Source organism: Bufo bufo, chromosome 7, assembly GCF_905171765.1.
Source record: "Bufo bufo chromosome 7, aBufBuf1.1, whole genome shotgun sequence".
In the NCBI taxonomy this organism is placed as follows: domain Eukaryota; kingdom Metazoa; phylum Chordata; class Amphibia; order Anura; family Bufonidae; genus Bufo; species Bufo bufo.
Window position 1 is genome coordinate 210,691,847 of NC_053395.1, and position 26,226 is coordinate 210,718,072.

Consider the following 26,226-nt stretch of genomic DNA (forward strand, 5'->3'; position numbering starts at 1 on the left):
TTAATCATTTACTTACAGCCCCTGGCTGTTAGTAATGTGACCCTGCACGCTGCGTGCTTCTGCGTTCTCCGTCCTTCAACAGATAGACGGACCATGCCCAGCAACCAGGGGCGTAACTAGAAGTGACTGGGCCCCACAGCGAATATTTGTAAGGGCCCCCCCAGCGCGCTTCGCACCTCCCTCCTCCTGTGTAAACCCCACTCCTTTGGCACAGTGTAGCGGTATACTGTATATTGTGGGGCACAGTGTAGCGGTATACTGTATATTGTGGGGCACAGTGTAGAGGTATACTGTATATTGTGTGGCACAGTGTAGAGGTATACTGTATATTGTGTGGCACAGTGTAGAGGTATACTGTATATTGTGTGGCACAGTGTAGCGGTATACTGTATATTGTGGGGCACAGTGTAGCGGTATACTGTGAATTGTGGGGCACAGTGTAGCGGTATACTGTATATTGTGGGGCACAGTGGATGCTATATGTGTATAACAAACATATTTCACATGAAAACTTACAGTTACTTGACCCTTGGGGATCTCGGACACCACTTCAACACTTGGCCGGGGGCTTGGCGGAGCTGATGTTGTGCTTTATCCTAATGAAAAAGATTTCATAATAAGGATTTGGAGAAGGGGCAGAGGGATAGCAGAGCAGGGAGAGGCTGGTGCTGCTACTAGGGGGTCATACCATGGGGGAGTAATAAAGCCCACCATAATGTGTCCCCCCCCCAAAAGTAATAATTCTCCTTATAATGTGACAGTGCAAAAATACCCCCTTGTAATGCCCCCAGTTGAGCTAATGTCCCCATAGTGCCCCCATAATGTCCCAGTATAAAATACCCCTATATAGTGCCCCCAGTAAATTCCCCCATAGTGCTCCTCTCCCCCCTTCCTGCTAGTGCCCCCCATAATGTACCAGTATAAAATGCCCCATATATAGTGCCCCAGTAGATGCCCCTCAGTGTCCGGCCTCTGATAGGCTGCCGGCCTAGTGTCCCCCATAATGCCCCCCCATCATGTGCCAGTATCAAGTGCCTCTCTCCTCCCCCCCCCACATGTCCCAGTATCATAGTGCCATCCCCCCCCCCACAAAAAAAGTGCCAGTATCAAGTGCCTCTCCCCCCCCCTCATGTGCCAGTATCAGGTGCCAACCCCCCCCCTCCCCCCCAGGTGCCAGTATCAGGTGTCAACCCCTCTCCCCCCCATGTGCCAGTATCAGGTGCCTCTCCCCCCCCCCATGTGCCAGTATCAGGTGCCAACCCCTCTCCCCCCCATGTGCCAGTATCAGGTGCCTCTCTCCCCCCATGTGCCAGTATCAGGTACCAACCCCCCCTCCCCCCCAGGTGCCAGTATCAGGTGCCTCCCCCATGTGCCAGTATCAGGTGCCGCCACCCCCCCTCCCCCCAGGTGCCAGTATCAGGTGCCAACCCCTCTCCCCCCCATGTGCCAGTATCAGGTGCCAACCCCCCCAGGTGCCAGTATCAGGTGCCAACCCCTCTCCCCCCATGTGCCAGTATCAGGTGCCTCTCCCCCCCCCCATGTGCCAGTATCAGGCGCCAACCCCCCCCCAGGTGCCAGTATCAGGCGCCAACCCCCCCCAGGTGCCAGTATCAGGCGCCAACCCCTCTCCCCCCCCCCAAGGTACCAGTATCAGGTGCCAACCCCTCTCCCCCCCCATGTGCCAGTATCAGGTGCCAACCCCCCCTACCCCCCAGGTGCCAGTATCAGGTGCCAACCCCTCTCCCCCCCCATGTGCCAGTATCAGGTGCCTCTCCCCCCCCCCCATGTGCCAGTATCAAGTGCCCCCCGCTCCCCCCATGGCAGTAACAGTCGGGTATTAAAAAAAAAAAAAATAAACACTTCTACTTACCTCCATGTCAGCGATGCGATGCAGCCTCTTCCTGTGTCCCGCCCTGTATGTCCATATATGGAGTCAGTGCTTGTATTTCAGAAAAGGTTTCTGCTGGGATTCGAACCCACGACCTTCTGTATCAGAGGCAAAGCACCTAACCTCTAGAGTCTAGACCATAAGAGATGCCTTGCTGCTGCTTGAAAAAAAATGAGACTTCAACTGTTATAGCTGGTTGTGTACATCTATACACATGACAGCTGCTCATTTATAGAGATATAGCAGAGCTGAGTGTGCTGGGACAGCTGTCATATAAAGATATAGCAGTGCTGGGTGTGTTGGGGCAGCTGTCATGTGTATAGATGTACACTTAGCCAGCTATAACAGTAGAAGTCTCATTTTTTTTCACTCAGTTGTAATGCAGCCTTTATGGTTGTGAGGGTAAATGCTTTGCCTCTGATACACTCAGACTTAGGAAGGTGAACCCTGTGGGTTCAAATCCCAGACACATCAGAAGACTTAAGATTAGATCACATTAGCGAGGGGACCTGGTCAGCTGCTGTGAAGCTGCTGAACAGTAAGACATCGATATTTAACAAACTTGTAAATAAACTGTCACACACGCTGCCGGGACGCCGGGCCCCCTTGGCAGCCCGGGCCCCGAAGCAGCTGCTTCCCCTACTTCCCCGGTAGTTACGCCACTGCCAGCAACCCTATTTTAAACACAGGTAAAAGTAGGCAGTACAGGGAACAAAAATGTGGAATTAACCGCCTCCGGACCGCCTAACGCAGGATCGCGTTCCGGAGGCGGCAGCTCCAGGCACAGTCGCGCATATACGCGTCATCTCGCGAGACACGAGATTTCCTGTGAACGCGCGCACGTTCACAGGATCGGAAGGTAAGCGAGTGGATCTCCAGCCTGCCAGCGGCAGTGTGTTTTGGGGTGTCATTTTACATGCTGGGTGAGAGAAATATCTCGGTCAAATGCCAACTTTGTATAAAAAAAAATGGGAAAAGTTGTCTTTTGCCGAGATATTTATCTCACCCAGCATGGGTATATGTAAAATGACACCCCAAAACACATTGCCCAACTTCTCCTGAGTACGGCGATACCAGATCTGTGACACTTTTTTGCAGCCTAGCTGGGCAAAGGGGCCCACATTCCAAAGAGCACCTTTAGGATTTCACAGGTCATTTTTTACACATTTTCATTTCAAACTACTTACCACACATTAGGGCCCCTAGAATGCCAGGGCAGTATAACTACCCCACATGTGACCCCATTTTGGAAAGAAGACACCCCAAGGTATTTCGTGATGGGCATAGTGAGTTCATGGAAGTTTTTATTTTTTGTCACAAGTTAGTGGAATATGAGACTTTGTGATGGGCATAGTGAGTTCATGGAAGTTTTTATTTTTTGTCACAAGTTAGTGGAATATGAGACTTTGTAAGAAAAAAAAAAAAAAAAAAAATAATAATAATTTCCCGCTAACTTGTGACAAAAAATAAAAAAAGCTCTATGAACTCACTATGCCCATCAGCGAATACCTTAGGGCAGTGATGGCGAACCTATGGCACGGGTGCCATAGGCGGCACTCAGAGCCCTCTCTGTGGGCACCCGCACTGTGAAAAAAGTCTATGGTGTACCAATATGCCTTAGACTTTTCCTGCCATTCATCAGCGCAGGGCGCACTATAAACAGCACAGGCAGGGCACTGAATGTAGGCAGGCTTTAATAGCTAAATGATAAAGTACATGGAATATATACTATATTGAACTATAGTATTCAGGTTAAATTGCCGTGTTGGCACTTTACGATAAATAAGTGGGTTTTGGGGCGCAGTTTGGGCGCTCGGCCTCTTAAAGGTTCGACATCACTGCCTTAGGGTGTCTACTTTCCGAAATGGGGTCATTTGTGGGGTGTTTGTACTGTCTGGGCATTGTAGAACCTCAGGAAACATGACAGGTGCTCAGAAAGTCAGAGCTGCTTCAAAAAGCGGAAATTCACATTTTTGTACCATAGTTTGTAAACGCTATAACTTTTACCCAAACCTTTTTTTTTTTTTATCAAAGACATGTAGAACAATAAATTTAGAGAAAAATTTATATACGGATGTCGTTTTTTGAAAAAAAAATTACAACTGAAAGAGAAAAATGTCATTTTTTTGCAAAAATTTCGTTAACAAAAAAAGTAAAAATGGCAGCAGCAATGAAATACCACCAAATTAAAGCTCTATTATTGAGAAGAAAAGGAGGTAAAATTCATTTGGTTGGTAAGTTGCATGACCGAGCAATAAACTGTGAAAGTAAAGTAGTGCAGAAGTGTAAAAAGTGGCCTGGTCATTAAGGGTGTTTAAGCTAGGGGGGCTGAAGTGGTTAAGGGGTAATTGAATACACAGTGAAAAGTTGAAATAGGGCCACCAAGGAGATATTAATCACCACAATCCAATACTCCAAAAAAAATTAATAAATACGACAGTTATACTTTAAAGGGAAACTCAAAAATGTGTCCTGCTGGAGCCTAGAAAACTTATTTTAGGCCACAGGAGTACAGGCCCCAAAAATTAGGCATTCACCTGACAGAAAAGAACAAGTGATTATGTGGCTGGAGGTATATTAGGCGGTCACTGGATAACAATTTTACTGTAGGCAAGTGGAGTACAGGCCCCAAAACTGTGGCATTCACCTGACAGAAAAGTCCTTTTATGCCGCTCTATATACATAAGACAAGGACCATTCTTTGTTCTGAGTGGTGGCGGATATGTGTGGGCTGGCATGAGGAAATTCAATTACACGTGATCGTCACAGGTGTTGAATTCCTTCAACATCCAGGTCTCATTTATTTTTAGAAATGTGAGGTAGTCCACACTGTCTAGAGTTAGGCGAGTGCGCTTATCGGTCACGATCCCTCTTGCTGCGCTGAACGTCCTGTCGGACAAGACACTCGACGAGGGGCAAGCCAAGAGTTCCATGGCAAATTGTGCCAGCTCTGGCCACAGGTCAAGCCTGCACACCCAGTAGTCCAGGGGTTTCTAGCTTCTCAGAGCGTCCACATCGGCCATTAACCCGATGTAGTCGGACACCTGTCGGTTTAGGCGTCCTCTGAGGCTGGATCCGTAGGGCGGCTGTCGATGGGTTGTTTGCAAGAATGATCTCATATTCGAAGTGACCAACACATTTTCAAACTGCCCTCTTCTTACAGACGCGGTAGGATTGGCACCCGCACCTGTTTCGCTCTGGATGGAAATTCCTCTGCCAGTACCCGCAACAGCAAGGCCTGGAAATGCTGCATTCTGACAGCCCTCTGTGATGCTGGTAACATGTCCGCATTTTGTGTTTGTACAGGGGGTCTAAGTACATTACCACCCAGTACTGGTCCTTGCCCTTGATGCTTTTTATACAGGGGTCCCTCTTCAAACACTGGAGCATGAAGGCCCCCCATTTGCACTAAATTGGAAGCGGTGGAGCGCCCTGGCTCCTGCTCATTGCCCAGGAGAATGTCGTCCTCAGTCTCCTCCCCCCAGGCACAGACAACACCAGGGATCCCCGAAAAGTTTAAAGTCCCCCTCAAAGCCTGCTCTTCTTGCTTCTCCTCCTCCCCCCAGCCACCATCCTCCTCTGAATACTCTTCAGACTCCTGCTGTCTTGTCTCAGATGGAGAAGGCCCCCCTTCCCGGGAATTAATTCAGCATTGCGACTTCCTCATCTTCTAGCTCCTGCTCCTCGACGGTTTAATCAATGACACGACGAAATGCACACTCCAGAAAGAAGGTGTCAAGTACAAAGTCATTGATGGTGCCCTGGCTGCAACTGATTTGTGACAAGTTTGGTGATCTCATGAAATGGCCACAGAATTCTGCATGCATAGCACATGAGCAGTCACTGGCGCTGTGAAAAGACACCTAGCTCCCCAGAACCTGTCCTGCTGCAGAGTTCGTACAGGTAGTCGTTAACGGCATGTTGCTGCTGGAGCAGCCTATCAAGCATATACAAGGTGGAGTTTCAGCGCGTCGGGCTGTTACAAATCAGACGTCTTACGGACAGGTGGTGTTGCCGCTAAACGTCAGCAAGGCGAGCCATGGCTGTGTAGATTTTCCTGGCCTGCCGCAAGACGTCCTGGACCCCGGGGAATTTGGAAACGAATTGCTGCACAACTAAGTTCAGGACATGTGCCATTCACGGCATGTGGGTAATTTTGCTCTGTTTCAGCATGCTCAGCAGATTGGCACAGTTGTCGCACACAACTTTACCAACTGTCAAATTGAGCGGGGTTAGCCACTGATCGGCCTTTGACCGCAGAGCTGAAAGCAGTGCAGGACCGGTGTGGCTCTTGGCTTCCAGGCACAACAGCCGCAGCACAGGATGGCAACGTCTCACCTGGCACGTCGAATAGTTTCTGTGGAGCTTGGGGGTGCAGCAGAAGAGGCTGTAGAAGTGGAAAAGGAGTTGTCAGCTGAGGAGGAGACGGAGGATGGAGTAGGAGGAGGAGAAGAGGAGGCAGGCCTGCATGCAATCAGTGGCGGTAACACCAAATCCACATGGGTGCCACGAGTTACATGCTTGACGGCCGTCAGAAGTTTCACCAAGTGGGCAGTAAAAGTTATGTACCTTCCCTGCCCGTGTTTGCTAGACCTTGTGTCTGTGGTCAGATGTATCTTTGAACCAACACTGTGTGCCAGAGATATATTTAATTGCCGCTGAATGTGGCCATATAGTCTGGGATGCAGTTCTGGGAGAAATATTTCCTTCCAGGGATTTTCCATTGCGGTGTGCCAATGGCTAAAAATTTTCTAAAGGCCTGTGATTCCACCAGTTTATAGGGCAGTGGGGTAACGGCCGTTGTTATCTCCTCTTCCTCATCGGATGCCAAGAATGGCTGTGCATCGGTATGGTCTGGGAATGGATGGGAAAATAATTCCTCTGGAGGGGCCATGGTGGTGGTGGTAGTGTCTTTGGAGGTGCACATAGCAGAGAGTGAGGAGGGTGAAGATACAGAGGATAAGCAGGGTGCAGAAGCGGAAGGCTGAGAGAGCCACTTTACCATCTCTGGTGGGTCCTTTGACTTAATGGCACGCACATTCTGCAACTTCCCACCTAGGCTCCCGCCTGGTGCACCTGCCCGACCCCTACCATCCCTGCGGAACGGCTTGCCTATTCCTCTGCCTGTCATTTTCAAAATGACCCTGTGTTAAAGTCCCTAGGGAAGAGCGGTATTTCTGGAAGCAGGTATATCGCAGGCCTCAATCAATATTTTGTGGAAGCAGGTATATCAATCCCCTTAATCAGTATTTTGTGAAAGCAGGTATATAGAACCCCTTAACCAGTATTAGGTGGAAGCAGGTATATCGCACTTCTCAATCAGTATTTTGTGGAAGGAGGTGTATCACAGGCCTCAATATTTGGTGGAAGCAGGCATATCAATCCCCTTAATCAGTATTTTGTGGCAGCAGGTATATTGAACACCTTAAACAATATTTGGCGGAAGCAGGTATATCGCACACCTCAATCTGTATTTTGTCAAAGCAGGAATATCGAACCCCTCAATCAGTATTTTGTGGAAGCAGGTATATCGCACCCCTCAGTCAGTATTTTGTGGAAGCAGGTATATAGAACCCCTTAATCAATATTTGGTGGAAGAAGGTATATCACACCAGTTGCAATTAGTTATTCCAATAGCGTTTGTCCCTCTATATAGCTGTGGTATCTCAGCAGAACCGCACACAACTGCTGCACAGTACAAATGCACTATAATATACTTTATATGTTAGAAAGTACATTATAAGTATATCACGCCCCTCAGTATATCACACCTATCGATGGCACACCTATACTAGTCCTTAAAAAGACTTTTGTGGCCCTATTAGCTAGCATTTGATGTCCCTAACAGCCTGTCCCTTTTCCAAAAAGCAAACTCTCCCTACACTTGCAAAACACATAATGTAAAATGGCTGCCAGATCGGGTTCTGTGATCGTGTGGGGGTGTGTCCATGTGCTGAAACGTCATAATTGGCTGTCGTGTCCCACCTGATGTGTGTGTCATGGGTCAAAGTTTGGCGCAATCCAAAAGAATATGGCGCCGGTGGACATTGCCATATGTTCGCATGTTCGGCAAATCGCGAACGTGCAAAGTTCGCCGCAAAACGACCGCCGGGTGAACTGCAAGGCCATCTCTACTCATGTAATCCACAGTGATTACGGCTGTTGGTTCATGTTCTGCTCCTTCCTCGTTTTTTTGTGTTCTACTGGAAGCTGTGTTAATATATTCAGGACTCAGGCATTTTAATGCTTTCACAACGCTGGAAAGGGCATGTTAGAACTCCAACAGGAGATTAATATCCCCTCATAATAGGGGCAGATGGATGGGGGCATTCAAGTGCATTATTAAAGCAAAGAAAGTTTAAAAATTACATAGGGGTTCATAAAGTGTAGAAAGATGGATTAACCCGAACAGAGAGCACAATATTACATTGTGGCGGAGATTTACTAAAGCTTTTATGCCATTATTGTGGCGTTAAAAAGTCACATATTATGGTACTCTGCGTATTTGTGCCATAAGTTGCAACTTTTACAGCTTCGACACTTTTCTGAAGTAAATACTAATAATAATAAATAATGTGTCCTTAGCGCATGTCTGTATATTTATATATTTGTGCTCCTTTGCGCGCCCCCACCCCCAACGCTAGTAGTGTCATCAGAGATATATATATATATATATATAAAAAAAAAAATTTTCCCCCCACCTCATCCACTTGCATGAGATGGAACACTCACTTCTCACTGGAGGCAGCAGGAACTGAACTGCACTCCCAGTATGAAGATTATGTGATGTCACCACGCTGGAAGAATAAGGTGCTAAAGCGTGCAGTGGGGAGTGAGTGTCCCCGCACATCTCATCTGGCCTTTTTTAGTCAAATGCATCCCCAACTGTCAGTCCCTTCGGGATCCATGCCTCATTCATCTTAATAAAGCGGAGTTAATCTAGACTTTTTTGACCTAGGCGACTTCCCTTCTCAGTGACAATACCTCCTGCTGCGCTGAAGGTCCTTTCTGACAGGACACTTGAAGCGGGGCAGGCCAGAAGTTCTATTGCAAATTGGGATAGCTCAGGCCACAGGTCAAGCCTGCACACCCAGTAGACAAGGGGTTCATCGCTCCTCAGAGTGTCGAAATCTGCAGTTAAGGCGAGGTAGTCTGCTACCTGTCGGTCGAGTCGTTCTCTGAGGGTGGACCCCGAAGGGCTGAGGCGATGCATAGGACTTAAAATGCTCCGCATGTCCTCCATCAACAACACATCTGTAAAGCGTCCTGTCCTTGCCGGCGTGGTCGTGGTAGGAGGAGGATTACTTTCACCTCTTCCCCTGTTAGATTCCTGTTGTGCTGTGACATCACCCTTATACGCTGTGTAAAGCATACTTTTTAACTTGTTTTGGAACTGCTGCATCCTTTCCGACTTCCGGTAATTCGGTAACATTTCAGCCACTTTCTGCTTATACCGGGGGTCTAGTAGCGTGGCCACCCAGTACAGGTCTTTCTACTTCAGCCTTTTTATAGGAGAGTCCCTAAACAGGCATGACAGCATGAAAGACCCCATTTGCACAAGGTTGGATGCCGAGCTACTCATGTCCCGTTCCTCATCCTCACTGATCTCATTGAAGGTCTGTTCTTCCCCCCAGCCACGTACAACACCACAGGTCCCAGATAGGTGACAACGAGCACCCTGGGATGCCTGCTGTGGTTGGTCTTCCTCCTCCTCAAAGTCACATTCCTCCTCTGACTCCTCTTCCAGCGTTGCCGCAGGTCAAGCAAGCGATAAGGCTGTTTCTGGTGGTGATGGTGACCACAACTCTTCCTCTTCACGCTCATCTACGGCCTGATCCATCACTCTTCGCAGGGCACGCTCCAGGAAGAAAACAAATGGGATGAGGTCGCTGATGGTGCCTTCGTTGCGACTGACTAGGTTTGTCACCTCCTCAAAAGGACGCATGAGCCTACAGGCATTGCGCATGAGCGTCCAGTAATGTGGCAAAAAAATACCCAGCTCCGCAGAGGCTGTCCTAGCACCCCGGTCATACAAATACTCGTTGACGGCTTTTTCTTGTTGGAGCAGGCGGAGTGTTGAATTCCAACGTGTCGGGCTGTCGCAAATCAAGCGCCTCACTGGCATGTTGTTTCGCCGCTGAATATGGGAAAAGTGCGCCATGGCCATGTAGGAACGCCTGAAATGGCCACACACCTTCCTGGCCTGCTTGAGGACGTCCTGTAAGCCTGGGTACTTATACACAAAGCGTTGTACGATCAGATACGGCACATGTGTCAACTTGCCCAAATTCAATGCCGCCAACAAATTGCTTCCGTTGTCACACACCACTTTGCCGATCTTCAGTTGGTGAGGGGTCAGCCACTGATCCACCTGGGCATTCAGGGCGGACAGGAGTGCTGGTCCGGTGTGACTCTCTGCTTTCAGGCAAGTCAACCCCAAGACGGCGTGACACTGTCGTATCCGGGATGTGGAATAGCCCCTGGGGAGCTGGGGGGGATGCAGTTGATGTGGAGCAAGATGCAGCAGCAGAAGAGAAATCAGCCGAGGAGGTTAGCGAAGAGGATGGAGTAGGAGGAGTAGAGGAGGTGGCAGCAGGCCTGCCTGCAAGTCGTGGCGGTGTCACCAACTCCGCTGCAGAGCCACACATTCCATGCTTGGCAGCCGTCAGCAGGTTTACCCAATGCGCAGTGTACATGATATACCTGCCCTGACCGTGCTTTGCAGACCAGGTATCAGTGTGCCAGACATGCCATGACTTCCTTTTCCACAATAGAGTACAGGTTGGGGATTGCCTTTTGTGAAAAAAAAATTCGGCCGGGTATCTTCCACTGCGGTGTCCCAATAGCTACAAATTTTGAAGGCCTCAGACTCCACCAGCTTGTATGGTAAAAGCTGGCGGGTTAAGAGTTCCGACAATCCAGCTGTCAGACGCCGGGCAAGGGGCTGACTCTGTGACATTGCCTTCTTACACTCAAACATTTCCTTGACAGACACCTGACTTTGGGCAGATGAGCATGAACTGCTGAAGGTGAGAGGCGGAGTGGCGGGTGGTTGAGAGGGGGCAAGGAGGACAGCAGTGGTTGACGTGGCTAAAGATGCTGGACCAGGAGGAGGATGGTGGCTTTGAGTTTGTGTGCTGCTTGTACTCATGTGTTGATCCCATAGGCGTTTGTGTTGTGAGATCATGTGCCTTCGCAAAGCAGTTGTACCTAGGTGGGTGTTGGACTTCCTACGACTCAGTTTCTTTTGGCACAGGTTGCAAATGGCATCGCTGTTATCAGAGGCAGACACAAAAAAAATGCCACACTGCTGAGCTTTGCAATGACGGCATTCTGGTGGTGGCAACAGCATGCGTTGATTGGTGTGCTGTCTGGCTGACCCTGGGTGCCGATGCATGCTGTCTGACTGTGCCACTAGCTCCTTGCGACGACTTTCCCCTGCTTCCAACTCGTCTCCTTCTCCTCTCTGTCTCCCCATCTGAACTTTTTTCCTGTTCTTCTCTTCGAGCGGGCACCCATGTAGCATCCAAGGACACATCGTCATCATCAACCGCTTCACTTGTATCTGATAACTCAGCAAAGGAAGCAGCAGCGGGTACAACATCATCATCATCATCACACCGTACGTCCATGTGTGTAATGCTGCCTGACAGACATATGCCTGTTATCTACATCCTCTGGCAATAATAGTTGTGCATCACTCATTTCTTCCAACTGATGTGTAAATAACTCCTCTGACAGATCAAGTGAAGCGGCTGTGGTGCTAGTGTTGGTGGTGGCGGCGGGCGGGCGAGTGGTAACTTGAGAGGTGCCCGAAGCTGAGCTGGAGGAGGATGGTGCGTCAAGGTTCCGAGCGGAAGCTGTAGAAGATTGGGTGTCCTGTGTAAGCCAGTCAACTATGTCCTCCGAATTTTTTGAGTTCAGGGTACGTGGCCTCTGCACACTGGGCATTATTCTAGGGCCAAAGGAAATCACAGCACCATGACGGCCCCTGCGGGGTGGCCTGCCTCTGCCTGTAATTTTTTTTTTAGATTAGTGGTACTATGCGTGCAAGGTACTGTGCCACCCTATATGATTGGTGGGCAGTGGGCACTGTACAGTCTGTGGGCCAGACACTCACTGGCAGGCAACTGCAATTATATTACAGAGGAAAAATTAAATGACTTTTTTTATCTGCAAGGTACTGTGCCACCCGATATGAGTGGTGGGCACTGGCAGTGGGCACAGTACAGTCAGTGGGCCTGTGGCCTCTCACACACGGGCAGGCAACTGCTATATATATATATATATATATATATATATATATATATATATATATATTTATATTAATTATATATAAAAAATAAATAAAAGCAGACTGATGTACCAGTCCTAAAAAGGGCTTTTTGGGGTGCTGTCAGGACGCTGTCCTTACAGCAGATGAGTATTTGAGGACCGGAGTGGACACAGAACACTGGCCTAGCTAACGCTTTCCCTATTAATTCAGCAGCAGCAGCAGCACTCTCCCTGCTCTAACTAACACTGCAGCTTCAGAATGAATCTAAGATGGATGCCGTCTTTGCTTTTTTTAAGGAGGTGGGAGGGTCTGGGAGGGAGGGTATGCTGATTGGCTGGAATGTGTCTGCTGACTGTGAGGTACAGGGTCAAAGTTTGCTCAATGAAGACGTATCAGGGGCGGACCGAACATCGCATATGTTCGCCCGCCGCGGCGAACGCGAATTCGCCGGCGAATAGTTCGGGACATCTCTACTGTCCTATAGTAAAATAGTTATCCAGTGACCGCCTAATGTACCTCCACTCACATAATCACTTGTTCTTTTCTGTCAGGTAAATGCCTAATTTTTGGGGCCTGTACGCCCGTGGCCTAAAATAAAAATTTTCTAGGCTCCAGCAGGGCACATTTTTGAGAGTTTCCCTTTAAGACGCATAAAAATGGCCCCTGATTAAAATACATATCTTTAGAGGGAATTTTTGTCATTGATTTGTGCACTTCTAGTAAGTATTTGGTGAATGGGGCCCTCCGCGAATGCGTGGTTTGCAAACATTTGATTGCGTTCACGAAACTTCCCGGCCGATGTTCGTCTATCACTATTGGCCAATATTTGCTATTGTACAATAGGTTTTTAACTGTAACTTAATAAGGGCTCATGCACAAGAACGTGCCGTGTTTTGCTGTCCGCAAATTGCGGATCCGCAGAACACGGATGACGCCCGCGTGCATTCCGCAATTTACGGAACGGACGGCCCATTATAGCAATGCCTATTCTTGTCCGCAAAATGTACAAGAATAGGTTATGTTCTTATTTTATTTATTTTTTTGCAGGGCTGCGAAACGTTGGACAGCCATTGGCTGCAGTAGTGCATGTGACCTTAAATGTGGGAACGGAAGAGCAGTGAAGACAGTGATGAACCAATGGAGCCAGAGCCAAGCATCGGGCAGTAGGTAGATACGCTTACCTTGACAGTTGATACTGACTGGATGGAGGAGGGTATTTTAAAAACACTTCAAAATTGGACAATTCTAATAAACTAAATTTTTGGAAAGTTAAGGGTGGACACATCTGTACAACTAACTGTAAACAGGGCTCTGGCCCACCCCAAAATGTTGCATTCCCTACCAAAAGTCTAAAGATACATTTTTCTAAAAATTCCTTATCATCTAAATTTAGACCCTTTTTTTTTTTATTGTCATTCGTTTAAATATATGGAAACTCCCAACTTAATTCTAAAGATTATTTGATCTCCACAAAATGATTAATAGAAGATGAGTGTTACAGAACCAATAATGGTTGGAGCTGGGAACAGGCTTTACGCAGTGCTATATAAATCAGCCACCGCCATGTTAATGAATAGTGGTCCAATCATTCTAATTTAAATGCACTTTGCCTTTTGCATATATACTTCATCACTTCAGCTCTCTCTGTCACAACCATTTTTTGCTGAATCAGTTCGTTGCAGCATTGAACCAACGTATTCCACAGTGCCTATTTAAAAAAAAAAGTTCAAATCAGCACTTCACCCCTTATTCCTAACTTTTTGCATGTTGTAGCTCTTCTCTGCTCTGGATGAAGGACCTAAATGGGGGCAATGCTCTATGAAGCAAAAATTCTGAGAATATGAGGGTATTTACTATTGTACATACAATTTTTGCAGCCGTTTTTTGTGTATCTCACACAACAAATGAAGGAACAATAGTTGTGACTAAATACCTTGTACCATTTGTGCATACAGCTTCTATGAAAACGTATGTGTTTTTTTTTATTTTTTATTAAGACTGGCGTTTCAGATTCCGGTCTTAATAAGGCCTTGTGTTGGCGGTGGATCCGCCGATGTTATGTAGAGGCACAGGCTTCTACATAATTTCGGCGGATCCACCGCCACTTCTAAATCTATGCCATCTCCCTTGCTGGGGTAGATTTAGACCATTTTCTATGACTTAACCCCTTAGTGACCACACACTTTTTTTTTATCGCATTCCATGAGCTATAACTTTTTTGTTTTTTCATCAATGTATTAGGTCTTATTTTTTTGCAGGATAAGTTAGTTTTTAATGCACTATTTTGGGAACATGTAATGATCGATTAAAGCCAGCTGATTAGCTAAAACACCCGTTGTTTACGTCAGTAAAAAGGCGTATTAGTGGTCACTAAGGGGTTAACCCTACAGGCGTAGAAAATGGTATATGAGACGGACCTGCCAGCCCGTCCCCTTCCCTGACCACGCAATGCCCCCTTTTGTAGACCTGTCTTGATCAGGGAAAAGTCGCAGATTGCGGCGCAAAGAACCTAATCTGCGCCAGAAATACGCCTAATTTAGACATATTTCTGTAAGTAAATGACCCCCTTTATGTATTTTAACCTTGCTCCACTCCACCAAGAAGAGGGGAAAGATGGAGTGGAGCAACACAACTGTAGGATCAGACTACACACAGGGTTTGTAGTCTGTTCCTATGGAGATATGTGTAATTAAAAGTAACCATCATTTTAACTCACAACAAACACCCCCAAATGACTGCATATTATGAAGATAAAATTTGAGACTACTACTACTACTACCTACTACTAACTACCTACTACTACCCACTACCCACTACCCACTACCACTACCACTACCACTACTACTACTACTACTACTACATAGAATCCCTCTAATGGTTTTTTTATGTATTATTGTATTCCTGAGCCGCTACTAGCTTACAGGCAATGTTTCTTGTTATCAGATCTAATTTATTCCCTTGTAACGTGGAAACAATACTTTTTTATAATTAAAAACTTTTATATTTTTTGCCAACCCCTGTAGCTATTTTTTTTTTCCCTGATTCCCCAAAGTTAATCTTAAAATCAGCGTCTAACCCTTGAATTTCATTTATTTTTTTACTTATTGAATCAAATGCGTTCAACATGTTCTGCTGATTAATTAATTACTATATCTTTATAACATGGAGTTTTGTTTTTCTGATACAGAAGCTCCACGTTTCCTGCATAGACATGAATTAGTTTAAAACATAATATTCTGTGCTGCCTGTTGCTGCCACTAGGGGGATTTAGGAGCTTGCTGCATAATATTAAATAGTATGCAGTAAGCTCCCCTAGTGGCAGCTACACTAAATCTATGTCTACACAGGGATTTGTATCAGAAAAACAGACCTCAGAAACAGAGAAAAAACATTATTTTTTTACTCAGAAGTTTAACCAGCAGAAGGAATATAAGGGGAATAAGTATACTTATAGTATTGTTTTCTTTTATATCCACTCCTGTGTATGACTCAAAAAAAGGATCAGTGTTTGCTTCTGTGAATTTAGCCTTCATATGGCCCCAAGTGAAAAAGAAGCCTGGTGGTGAGATTCTTAAAGCTGAGCTCCCTTTTATCAGCTTCAAGTCACGCAGCGTATAAAGATTTATACAACACACATCTTCCCATAGATACTTCTACCAATGAATAATATTAAAAAAATACGTACCAACAAGCTTAGCCATAGGATCCACAATACATTCATCAGCAAGGGCCCATGGACGTTTTCCAATGAAATGACCATGAACGCCCCTAAAACAGAAATGACACAAATAGCTACTGAAAACCTTGTCAACTGTGCTTTACAATGCAATTGAAGTGTTACGACATTGGGTGTGGAACCACTTTGTCAACCAACAGATTTGAGTTTGGGCTACTCCTAGGGGTGTTATCCTGGCAGTCCCATGATATTCACACTTTTAACCTTGTACAGGCATCTAGACTTCACTGCAGTGGAACCATCAGGCCACTATTTCTTTTAGTAGTCTCTGTGACTGATAGCTGACCCATGGGAGTCAAGACACTAGGGCAGGGCACCAAGGTAGAATCCTAGTCAGAGACAGGCTGAGGTCATGGTAGGCAGAGTATGAGTAATATGATAAACCGTCTGAAGTTAGGGCAGGCAGTGAAGGGTCAATATGGAGGTTAAGTACAGTTTACATAAGGCAGGGGGGGAGGGGGGTCAATATCCAGGAGACGGGCAGAAGTCATTACTTGGGCAGACAAACAAATGCAGCATACCTTTGCAAGAACCTATTGTTCAGGCACCCTCTCACAGGGAAAGGTGCCTAAAGTATCCCATGGTTGCCAACCATTGGCTGGTGAAGATGAGAGTGCACAGATGCTGGACTTTTAAGAGCAGGAGGGAGCATGTGCACACTATGGGCAGAGAAGGACAGGCCTTGCTGGCAAGGAGGCTGAAGCCTGTGTGGAGAGACAGAGCAAGCCTAGTGGAAGGCGAGTCCGGACCTCCAGGAGAGGTGAACAGAGCAGAAATGGAAGAGGACTGCCACGGTAACATGAGGCAAAGATATCCCGATGATGTACAGAATGATGTATGAATGTATATGTTTTAATGACAAGATTTTCTGCCAGTAATAAGGCAATCTGGCAAATCATTTTGTACTTGTTTTTCTTTATTTACAGTACATGGAGCAATCATTGCTGCTGTATGTGAGTGAATGATCGCTAGTACAATGGTTCAGACATGTCCCAGTCTAAACGGGCAATGTGCTGCCAACAATGGATGATTTTTATGCCAATATAAAAGACAAAATTCACAACAAAGGAGCGTTTGCTTGTTTGTCAGCTGATTGCTGAGCATATTTTCATGGGGCAATGATGGGGACTGGAATTGCAATGGTTCATTAGCCCATCTAAATGGCCCATTAGACTATATGCATAGATGTCAGGTGTGAATATAGCCTAATGGTGCATTCACACGACCGTAAGTGTTTTGCGGTCCGCACATGGCCGGCACTATATAGAGAATGCCTATTCTTGTCTGCAACTGCGGATAAGAATAGGACACGCTCCATATTTTTTGCGGGGCCGCAGAACGGAACAAAGGATACAAACAGCACAGGGTGTTCATTGAAATGAATGGGTCATCACCCGTTTCACAAAATTGCGGAACGGATGCAGATCCATTTATACGTTCGTGTGAATGCACCCTAAGCCTGTGATGGCTAACCTCCGGCACTCCAGCTGTGGTACATCTACAACATCCCAAGATGTACACTTGCTTGGCTGTTCTCCAAACTGCACATAAATGAATGGAGTATGCTGGCAGTCGTAGTTTCACCACAGCTGGAGTGCCGGAGGTTAACCACCACTGGCCTAAGGTCTGTTTAAGTTTCCATATTTTGGCTACCATACCCAGACCTCCTATGGTTCTGCTGAAATAAACTTGGATTACCGTAGAACCTTGTGATGATGTAAGTTAAAGGGAGTCTGTCAGCAGCATTGACCATGCAAAACTGTTTACAGCAATTGAGCTCTTATCATCAGGAGTGGTGGGAATATGAAGCTTTAGTCTGTCGGAATTGCCTCAGCCAACTCCCAGAAAGTGGAGCTTCACTGTGAAGTGCTCTCTGCATTGAGCTGCTTCACAGCCTCTACCCTTTGATCTGAGTTGCAGTAGAGCTGTAGTGTCCAACCAGGAGACCATTACAGCCATCCCTCAGACCAGAGGAGAGGGAATATAGGGCAGCTCAGTGCAGAGAGGAGTAAGCACCACGTCCTGGGCAATTGAAGGAGTGAAAGAATAAAAGTTCATGTTCACACTAATCCAGAAAAGGTATGCTTGTCCTGTTCTCCCCAGCTCCTACCCAGCGCTATATATTCGATTTAATGAGGACCGGTCCCCTCTCCAGACATGCCTGTTTTAATAGCGTCATACATTCCCCATGCAATAGCAGTTCTGGAGCTTCTATTCTAATGGCTCTATGTTGAACCATTCCTTTATTATTTCTACTAGAAGTTATGAATGAATTGCTAGCAGTCTGCAGTAAGGGTACAGAGGGGAGGTAACCAGTTGGGGGGGGGGGAGAACCTGCACAGTCTGAAAATGGCAGTACTGACTAGATAGAGTCACACTGTGCAGGGCCCCCCCCCCCCCCCAACTGGTTACCACCCCTCTGTACCCTTACTGCAGACTGCTAGCAATTCATTCATAACTTCTAGCAGAGTTGTTACATTATTGAGAATGCAATACTTTTCTAGGCTGGTCATGTCAGACTGCAGGAGGTCCATATACTGCAGTTATAAAATGGATCCTGAAGGCAACGAAGGAAAGGGAGGGGGTTCACACAAAGTTTTTCACGCAGTTTATTTTAGCCAGAGCTAGATGTGGATTCAAGAGATATTGGAAATATAAAGGGTGGGCACATACTTTTAATTTCTGCTGTATGCACTTCTGACTTTGGCTTAACTGCATTAAAACCTGTTGTGTGTGAAGCTAGTCATAGGAGAGATTCTGACCATGTTCAGGCATTATATTCAGTGGGATCACCATAAAACCTATGCTGATTTATCTTCACTTCCCCCGAAGAGTCAATGGAGATTTAGTGATGGAGGCTGTAATATGGACACTGACGTGCAGCTGAGGATTTATAAACTTGTTATTCTTTTTTCCATCCCCCAAAAATATTTTTAAAAAATAATTTATATATCAAGTAGTAGTTTAGGAACATTTGTCGGATCAGGAAAAAATGATGTACATGTATCTAGCAGTACTTCTTAAGTAAGATGAAGAAAGTTCTAAAGATAAGTATGCATCCTTCCATCATTCAGATTTCCCCATGCAATAATAATAATAATAATCATATTCCAGGGTAAATAGAGCGCATTCAAGACAATTGTCGGAGAAAGCTTTCAGAATCTGATCTCAAAAACGAGCTGAATACCTTATTCTAATCAGCTGAGATAATGGTGTTTTTGCTTCTGGCAGCGGGATATGTGTGTCCTATCACATTTGCAGTTTGCAGTAAAATGTTATGCAGATATTCTATAATCCTTCTTCTTCCCGTACTTTTTCACCATTGAAATGATTAACTTGGACGTTGTTGAAGAAACTTTGAGGGTTAAAGGTTCTACCGTATGTCACATCTTTCAAAATAGCTGCTGTTTCCCAGATCTGCGGTCTGGAGCTTAACATTTCCATAGGGGAAAATAGATTTTAAAAGGGGGGGGGGGGGATAGAGTATGACATCTGAAACCATGGCAGGAACTGCTGAGCTCGTTAGAGAACGAAAAGTCTAAAAAGTATGAATGTGTCTTTTTTTTAAAGTTAAGCAGATTGTGGTGTGGTGAACAGACCTAAAATGATCTCTCTCTCTCTCTCTCTCTCTCTCTATGCAAGGGGAAGGAAGCCAATCAGTACTGTAAAGTTAGAGTAATTCAGAGGCATGAGGTATTCTGTGCCTAACATATGGGTCAGTGGTTAAAGAGCGTATCTGGCTTTTAAAAAAATGGCATACTTAGGTGTCCTTCCCTACCTATCCTGAGATGTGTGGCATTAGAGGACCAGCTTTGAAAAACACATGCTTTTGTGATACTTTGTCAGGAGATGTTTATTCTATAGGTGTCTGTATGTGGCCATATAGGTGTCTGTATGTGGTTGTGATGGGAATTTCAGCCTCTCAAGGGCTTTTCCAGCAAGTTGTGAATTGAATTTGTATTATGCAAAATTGGAGTTCTTAAAGGGGTTTTCCCATCTCAGACAATTGGGGCATATCGCTAGGATATGGCCCCAATGTCTGATAGGTGCGGGTTTTCTACACCGAGAACGGAGCACGGAAAGTTGTGGAGGACGCACTGTGCATGCGCAGCCACCCTCCATTCATTTCTATGGGGCCACTGTAAATAGCAGAGCGCTGGCTTGGCTATTTTCGTCGGCCCCATAGAAATAAATGGGAGCGGTGGCCACACAAGCGCAGTGCACTCCTGTTCACTACTACAGGGAGAGCACTTGGTGGTGGCCAGACCCGAGGAAACCCGGGGTCCTCCGGCCACCACCTTCCCCTCTGTTCTCGGTCTAGGTGCAGGTGCAGGTCCCAGAGGTGGGACCCGCACCTATTAGACAATGGGGGCATATCCTAGCGATAAAGAGGACCCTTCATGTAATTTATTTTTTGTTTAATTAAGTACCTTTACTACCATCTTGTTGTTTCTTTCAAATACCCCTCCCTTTCCCCGCGGAGCCCCCCTGCAGTTTCCACACCCAGTATGTCAATACTGAGCATCGGTACAGGGAAGTGGAGATGCCAGGGTTTCTCAGGGGACATCTCCTTCTCCTTGGTGAGCTGTGTTTTCTCCCTGGCTGTGATTGGACGGCAGCACAGCCCCCTGATAAACCCTGGCATCTCCACTTCCCTGTACCGATGCTCAGTATTGACATACTGGGTGTGGAAACTGGAAATCTCTTAAGGTGACAGATTTGCATTAAGTTCATGTATACTTATGCCACTACTATGTGTTTATCTTATTATTTATTTTTCCTTGTTTGTCTCCCATTACTCTTTTTAACAATACTGTAGGAATATAACATTAAGTTTTTATTCCCCTCCCCCAGTAGCCATTATCTCGTCATTCAACATTATTAGATGATATTTTTTGCTATTGAAACGTGACCAATTCCAAGCGCTAACAGAATGTTACAAATGATAATGTGACTCCTAAAATATCTGTTAATGAGCGCTGTCTTTCTCCTCTGCCGTTCCTGGTACGACTCTTAATATTAGAGATTTAATTACTATGAAGCGCAGTGATTGCTACTGCTGGAGGGGGTTGGATCTCTAAGTGCTGGTAATGGGTTCAGGCACTTCAGGATTCTGATGGCTTAAATCGTCCTCATACCCTCTGTACGTAAATTCTGCCTTCAGTTCCAGGAATCCATTTGATCATCTGTTTTGACCTTGTCATTGTGTGTGTGGGGGGGGGGGGGGTGATTTTAGGTAAATGGCAAATATTTGTGATGTTGAAGGCTAACACAATTCCATTAACTGTGAATGTTAGTGTATAGAGTGTAGAAATTTTTAAATAGAGACTTGTAACTATGTAGCATTATTACCAGGAAAAATCATATTCGTCACAAGGCTATTTTTCCTGAAATAGCTGTAAAAAAACCAAAAAATTACCTACTCACCTTATCCATTTGCTCATGAACAGGCTGTCTCGTCCATCTTGAAAAAAAGGCACCAGGTCATGGACGTCACTACTAGAGTTGAGCGAACACCTGGATGTTCGGGTTCGAGAAGTTCGGCCGAACTTCCCGGAAATGTTCGGGTTTGGGATCCGAACCCGACCCGAACTTCGTCCCGAACCCCATTGAAGTCAATGGGGACCCGAACTTTCCGGCACTAAAAAGGCTGTAAAACAGCCCAGGAAAGGGCTAGAGGGCTGCAAAAGGCAGCAAAATGTAGTTAAATCCCCTGCAAACAAATGTGGATAGGGAAATGAATAAAAATAAAAATAAAATAAATAAAAATTAATCAATATCAATTGGAGAGAGGTCCCATAGCACAGAATCAGTCTTCATGTCATAGCAGAGAATCAGGCTTCACGTCACCCACCACTGGAACAGTCCATTGTCAGATATTTTTAGGCCCCGGCACCCAGACAGAGGAGAGGTTCATTCAACTTTGGGTTGCCCCGCAATATAATGGTAAAATGAAAATAAAAATAGGATTGAATGAGGAAGTGCCCTGGAGTAGAATAATATATTGTTAACGGAAGGTAGTTAATGTCTAATCTGCACAAGGAATGCACAGGTCCTGTGGGATCCATGCCTGGTTCATTTTTATAAACATCAGCTTGTCCACATTGGCTGTAGACAGGCGGCTGCGTTTGTCTGTAATGACGCCCCCTGCCGTGCTGAATACACGTTCAGACAAAACGCTGGCCGCCGGGCAGACCAGCACCTCCAAGGCATAAAAGGCTAGCTCTGGCCACGTGGACAATTTGGAGACCCAAAAGTTGAATGGGGCCGAACCATCAGTCAGTACGTGGAGGGGTGTGCACAGGTACTGTTCCACCATGTTAGTGAAATGTTGCCTCCTGCTAAAACGTTCCGTATAAGGTGGTGGTGCAGTTAGCTGTGGCGTGGTGACAAAACTTTTCCACATCTCTGCCATGCTAACCCCACCCTCAGAGGAGCTGGCCGTGACACAGATGCGTTGGCGACTTCTTGCTCCTCCTCTGCCTTCGCCTTGGGCTTCCACTTGTTCCCCTGTGACATTTGGGAATGCTCTCAGTAGCGCGTCTACCAACGTGCGCTTGTACTCGCGCATCTTCCTATCACGCTCCAGTGCAGGAAGTAAGGTGGGCACATTGTCTTTGTACCGTGGATCCAGCAGGGTGGCAACCCAGTAGTCCGCACACGTTAAAATGTGGGCAACTCTGCTGTCGTTGCGCAGGAACTGCAGCATGTAGTCGCTCATGTGTGCCAGGCTGCCCAGAGGTAAGGACAAGCTGTCCTCTGTGGGAGGCGTATCGTCATCGTCCTGCGTTTCCCCCCAGCCACGCACCAGTGATGGGCCCGAGCTGCATTGGGTGCCACCCCGCTGTGAACATGCTTCATCCTCATCCGCCTCCACCTCCTCCTCATCCTCGTCCTCCTCGTCCTCCAGTAGTGAGCCCTGTCTGGCCACATTTGTACCTGGCCTCAGCTGTTGCAAAAAACCTCCCTCTGAGTCACTTCGAAGAGACTGGCATGAAAGTGCTAAAAATGACCCCTCTTCCTCCTCCTCCTCCTGGGCCACCTCCTCTTCCATCATCGCCCTAAGTGTTTTCTCAAGGAGACATAGAAGTGGTATTGTAACGCTGATAACGGCGTCATCGCCACTGGCCATGTTGGTGGAGTACTCGAAACAGCGCAACAGGGCACACAGGTCTCGCATGGAGGCCCAGTCATTGGTGGTGAAGTGGGGCTGATCCGCAGTGCTACTGACCCGTGCGTGCTGCAGCTGAAACTCCACTATGGCCTGCTGCTGCTCGCACAGTCTGTCCAGCATGTGCAAGGTGGAGTTCCACCTGGTAGGCACGTCGCATATGAGGCGGTGACCGGGAAGGCCGAAGTTACGCTGTAGCGCAGACAGGCGAGCAGCGGCAGGATGTGAACGCCGGAAGTGCGAACAGACGGCCCGCACTTTATGCAGCAGCTCTGACATGTCGGGGTAGTTGCGAATGAACTTCTGCACCACCAAATTCAGCACATGCGCCAGGCAAGGGATGTGCGTCAAATCGGCTAGTCCCAGAGCTGCAACGAGATTTCGCCAATTATTGCACACCACCAGGCCGGGCTTGAGGCTCACCGGCAGCAACCACTCGTCGGTCTGTTGTTCTATACCCCGCCACAACTCCTGTGCGGTGTGGGGCCTGTCCCCCAAACATATGAGTTTCAGAATGGCCTGCTGACGTTTACCCCGGGCTGTGCTGAAGTTGGTGGTGAAGGTGTGTGGCTGACTGGATGAGCAGGTGGAAGAAGAGGAGGAGGAAGCTGAGTAGGAGGAGGAGACAGGAGGCAAAGAATGTTGCCCTGCGATCCTTGGCGGCGGAAGGACGTGCGCCAAACAGCTCTCCGCCTGGGGCCCAGCCGCCACTACATTTACCCAGTGTGCAGTTAGGGAGATATAGCATCCCTGGCCGTGCTTACTGGTCCACGTATCTGTGGTTAGGTGGACCTTGCCACAGATGGCGTTGCGCAGTGCACACTTGATTTTATCGGATACTTGGTTGTGCAGGGAAGGCACGGCTCTCTTGGAGAAGTAGTGGCGGCTGGGAACAACATACTGTGGGACAGCAAGCGACATGAGCTGTTTGAAGCTGTCTGGTGTCCACCAGCCTAAATGACAGCATTTCATAAGCCAGTAGTTTAGAAATGCTGGCATTCAGGGCCAGGGATCGAGGGTGGCTAGGTGGGAATTTACGCTTTCTCTCAAATGTTTGTGAGATGGGCGGCAGGTGCCAACGTTCCTCCAGAGGCGGAGGAAGAGGCCGAGGCGGCAGCAGCAGAAGAGGCCGAGGCGGCAGCAGCAGAAGAGGTAGCAGGGGGAGCCTGAATGACTTCCTTGTTTTTATGGTGTTTACTCCACTGCAGTTCATGCTTTGCATGCAGGTGCCTGGTCATGCAGGTTGTGCTAAGGTTCAGAACGTTAATGCCTCGCTTCAGGCTCTGATGGCACAGCGTGCAAAACACTCGGGTCTTGTCGTCAGCACATTGTTTGAAGAAGTGCCATGCCAGGGAACTCCTTGAAGCTGCCTTTGGGGTGCTCGGTCCCAGATGGCGGCGGTCAGTAGCAGGCGGAGTCTCTTGGCGGCGGGTGTTCTGCCTTTGCCCACTGCTCCCTCTTTTGCTAAGCTGTTGGCTCGGTCTCACCACTGCCTCTTCCTCCGAACTGTGAAAGTCAGTGGCACGACCTTCATTCCATGTAGGGTCTAGGACCTCATCGTCCCCTGCATCGTCTTCCACCCAGTCTTGACCCCTGACCTCCTGTTCAGTCTGCACACTGCAGAAAGACGCAGCAGTTGGCACCTGTGTTTCGTCATCAGAGACGTGCTGAGGTGGTATTCCCATGTCCTCATCATCAGGAAAACATATGTGGTTGTGCGTTAGTGCATTCTATCTCTTCCACCCCTGGGGAAGGGCTAGGTGGATGCCCTTGGGAAACCCTGCCAGCAGAGTCTTCAAACAGCATAAGAGACTGCTGCATAACTTGAGGCTCAGACAGTTTCCCTGATATGCATGGGGGTGATGTGACAGACTGATGGGCTTGGTTTTCATGCGCCATCTGTGCGCTTTCTGCAGAAGACTGGGTGGGAGATAATGTGAACGTGCTGGATCCACTGTCGGCCACCCAATTGACTAATGCCTGTACCTGCTCAGGCCTTACCATCCTTAGAACGGCATTGGGCCCCACAAAATATCACTGTAAATTCTGCTGGCTACTGGGACCTGAGGTAGTTGGTTCACTAGGACGTGTGGCTGTGGCAGAACGGCCACGTCCTATCCCAGCACCAGAGGGTCCACTAACACCACCACGACCATGTCCGCGTCCCTTACTAGATGTTTTCCTCATTGTTACCGTTCACCACAATAAGAAAAATATTATTTGGCCCAATGTATTGAATTCAAATTCAGGCCTTTTTTTTTTTTACAGACACCTAGCCAGATAGTGTTATCTATTTAGGTACCGTATTACACTAATACAGGCACAGCAGTAATGACAGATTTAGCTGAATATAAATTTGAGGCCTATTATTTAGGCGCTGGGTGACAGGTATACGTTTACGGACAGAATTAGACTTGGATCTGCACTGTAGCGTGTGTGTGAAGTTATTGAGAATTACCCTATCAGCACCTTGAATCTAATATACCCTTTTAGGGATAGATTTAAAGTAGGCCTGATACAGCAGAAACCACTAATTTAGAGAATTGCAAAATTGGGAATTGTATTTCAACCCAGAACAAAAACTGTGCTTTGACGGACACTAAATAACTTGACCAGCTAAAGCAATAATGACAGATTTGGATGAATATAAATTTGAGGCCTATTATTTAGGCACTGGGTGACAGGTATACGTTTACGGACAGAATTAGACTTGGATCTGCACAGTAGCGTGTGTGTGAAGTTATTGAGAATTACCCTATCAGCACCTTGAATCTATTATACCCTTTTAGGGATAGATTTTAAGTAGGCCTGATACAGCAGAAACCACTAATTGAGAGAATTGCAAAATTGGGAATTGTATTTCAACCCTGAACAAAAATATATCCTTTGCCAGACAGCAGACAGTATTACAATTGGCTGGCCACAGCTGAAACACCAGATTTAGGGTACTGCTATTTTGGCAATTGTATTTCACCCCTCAATAAAATATCAAGCACAGCCAAGCCCCAAATGTAGGATATAGCCAAAAAATAACCACACTATTGATGGTTAAATGCACTTGGTGTGACAGCTTGCCCCATATGTAGGATATAGCCAAAAAACAACCACACTATTGATGGTTAAATGCACTTGGTGACAGGCTCAGCTTGCCCCTG

The 26,226-nt window shown here is 46.8% G+C and overlaps 1 protein-coding gene across 2 annotated transcripts in view; it reads right to left on the reverse strand.

Moving 5' to 3' along the window:
- Positions 1-26,226, reverse strand: part of KYNU (kynureninase) — a 114,580-nt gene that overhangs the window by 76,114 nt on the left and 12,240 nt on the right. For both annotated transcript variants that reach the window (XM_040440014.1, XM_040440013.1), the window contains exon 4: positions 15,850-15,932. In XM_040440014.1, coding sequence (XP_040295948.1) covers positions 15,850-15,932 — 83 coding nt within the window. The remainder of the gene's footprint in view (positions 1-15,849; positions 15,933-26,226) is intronic.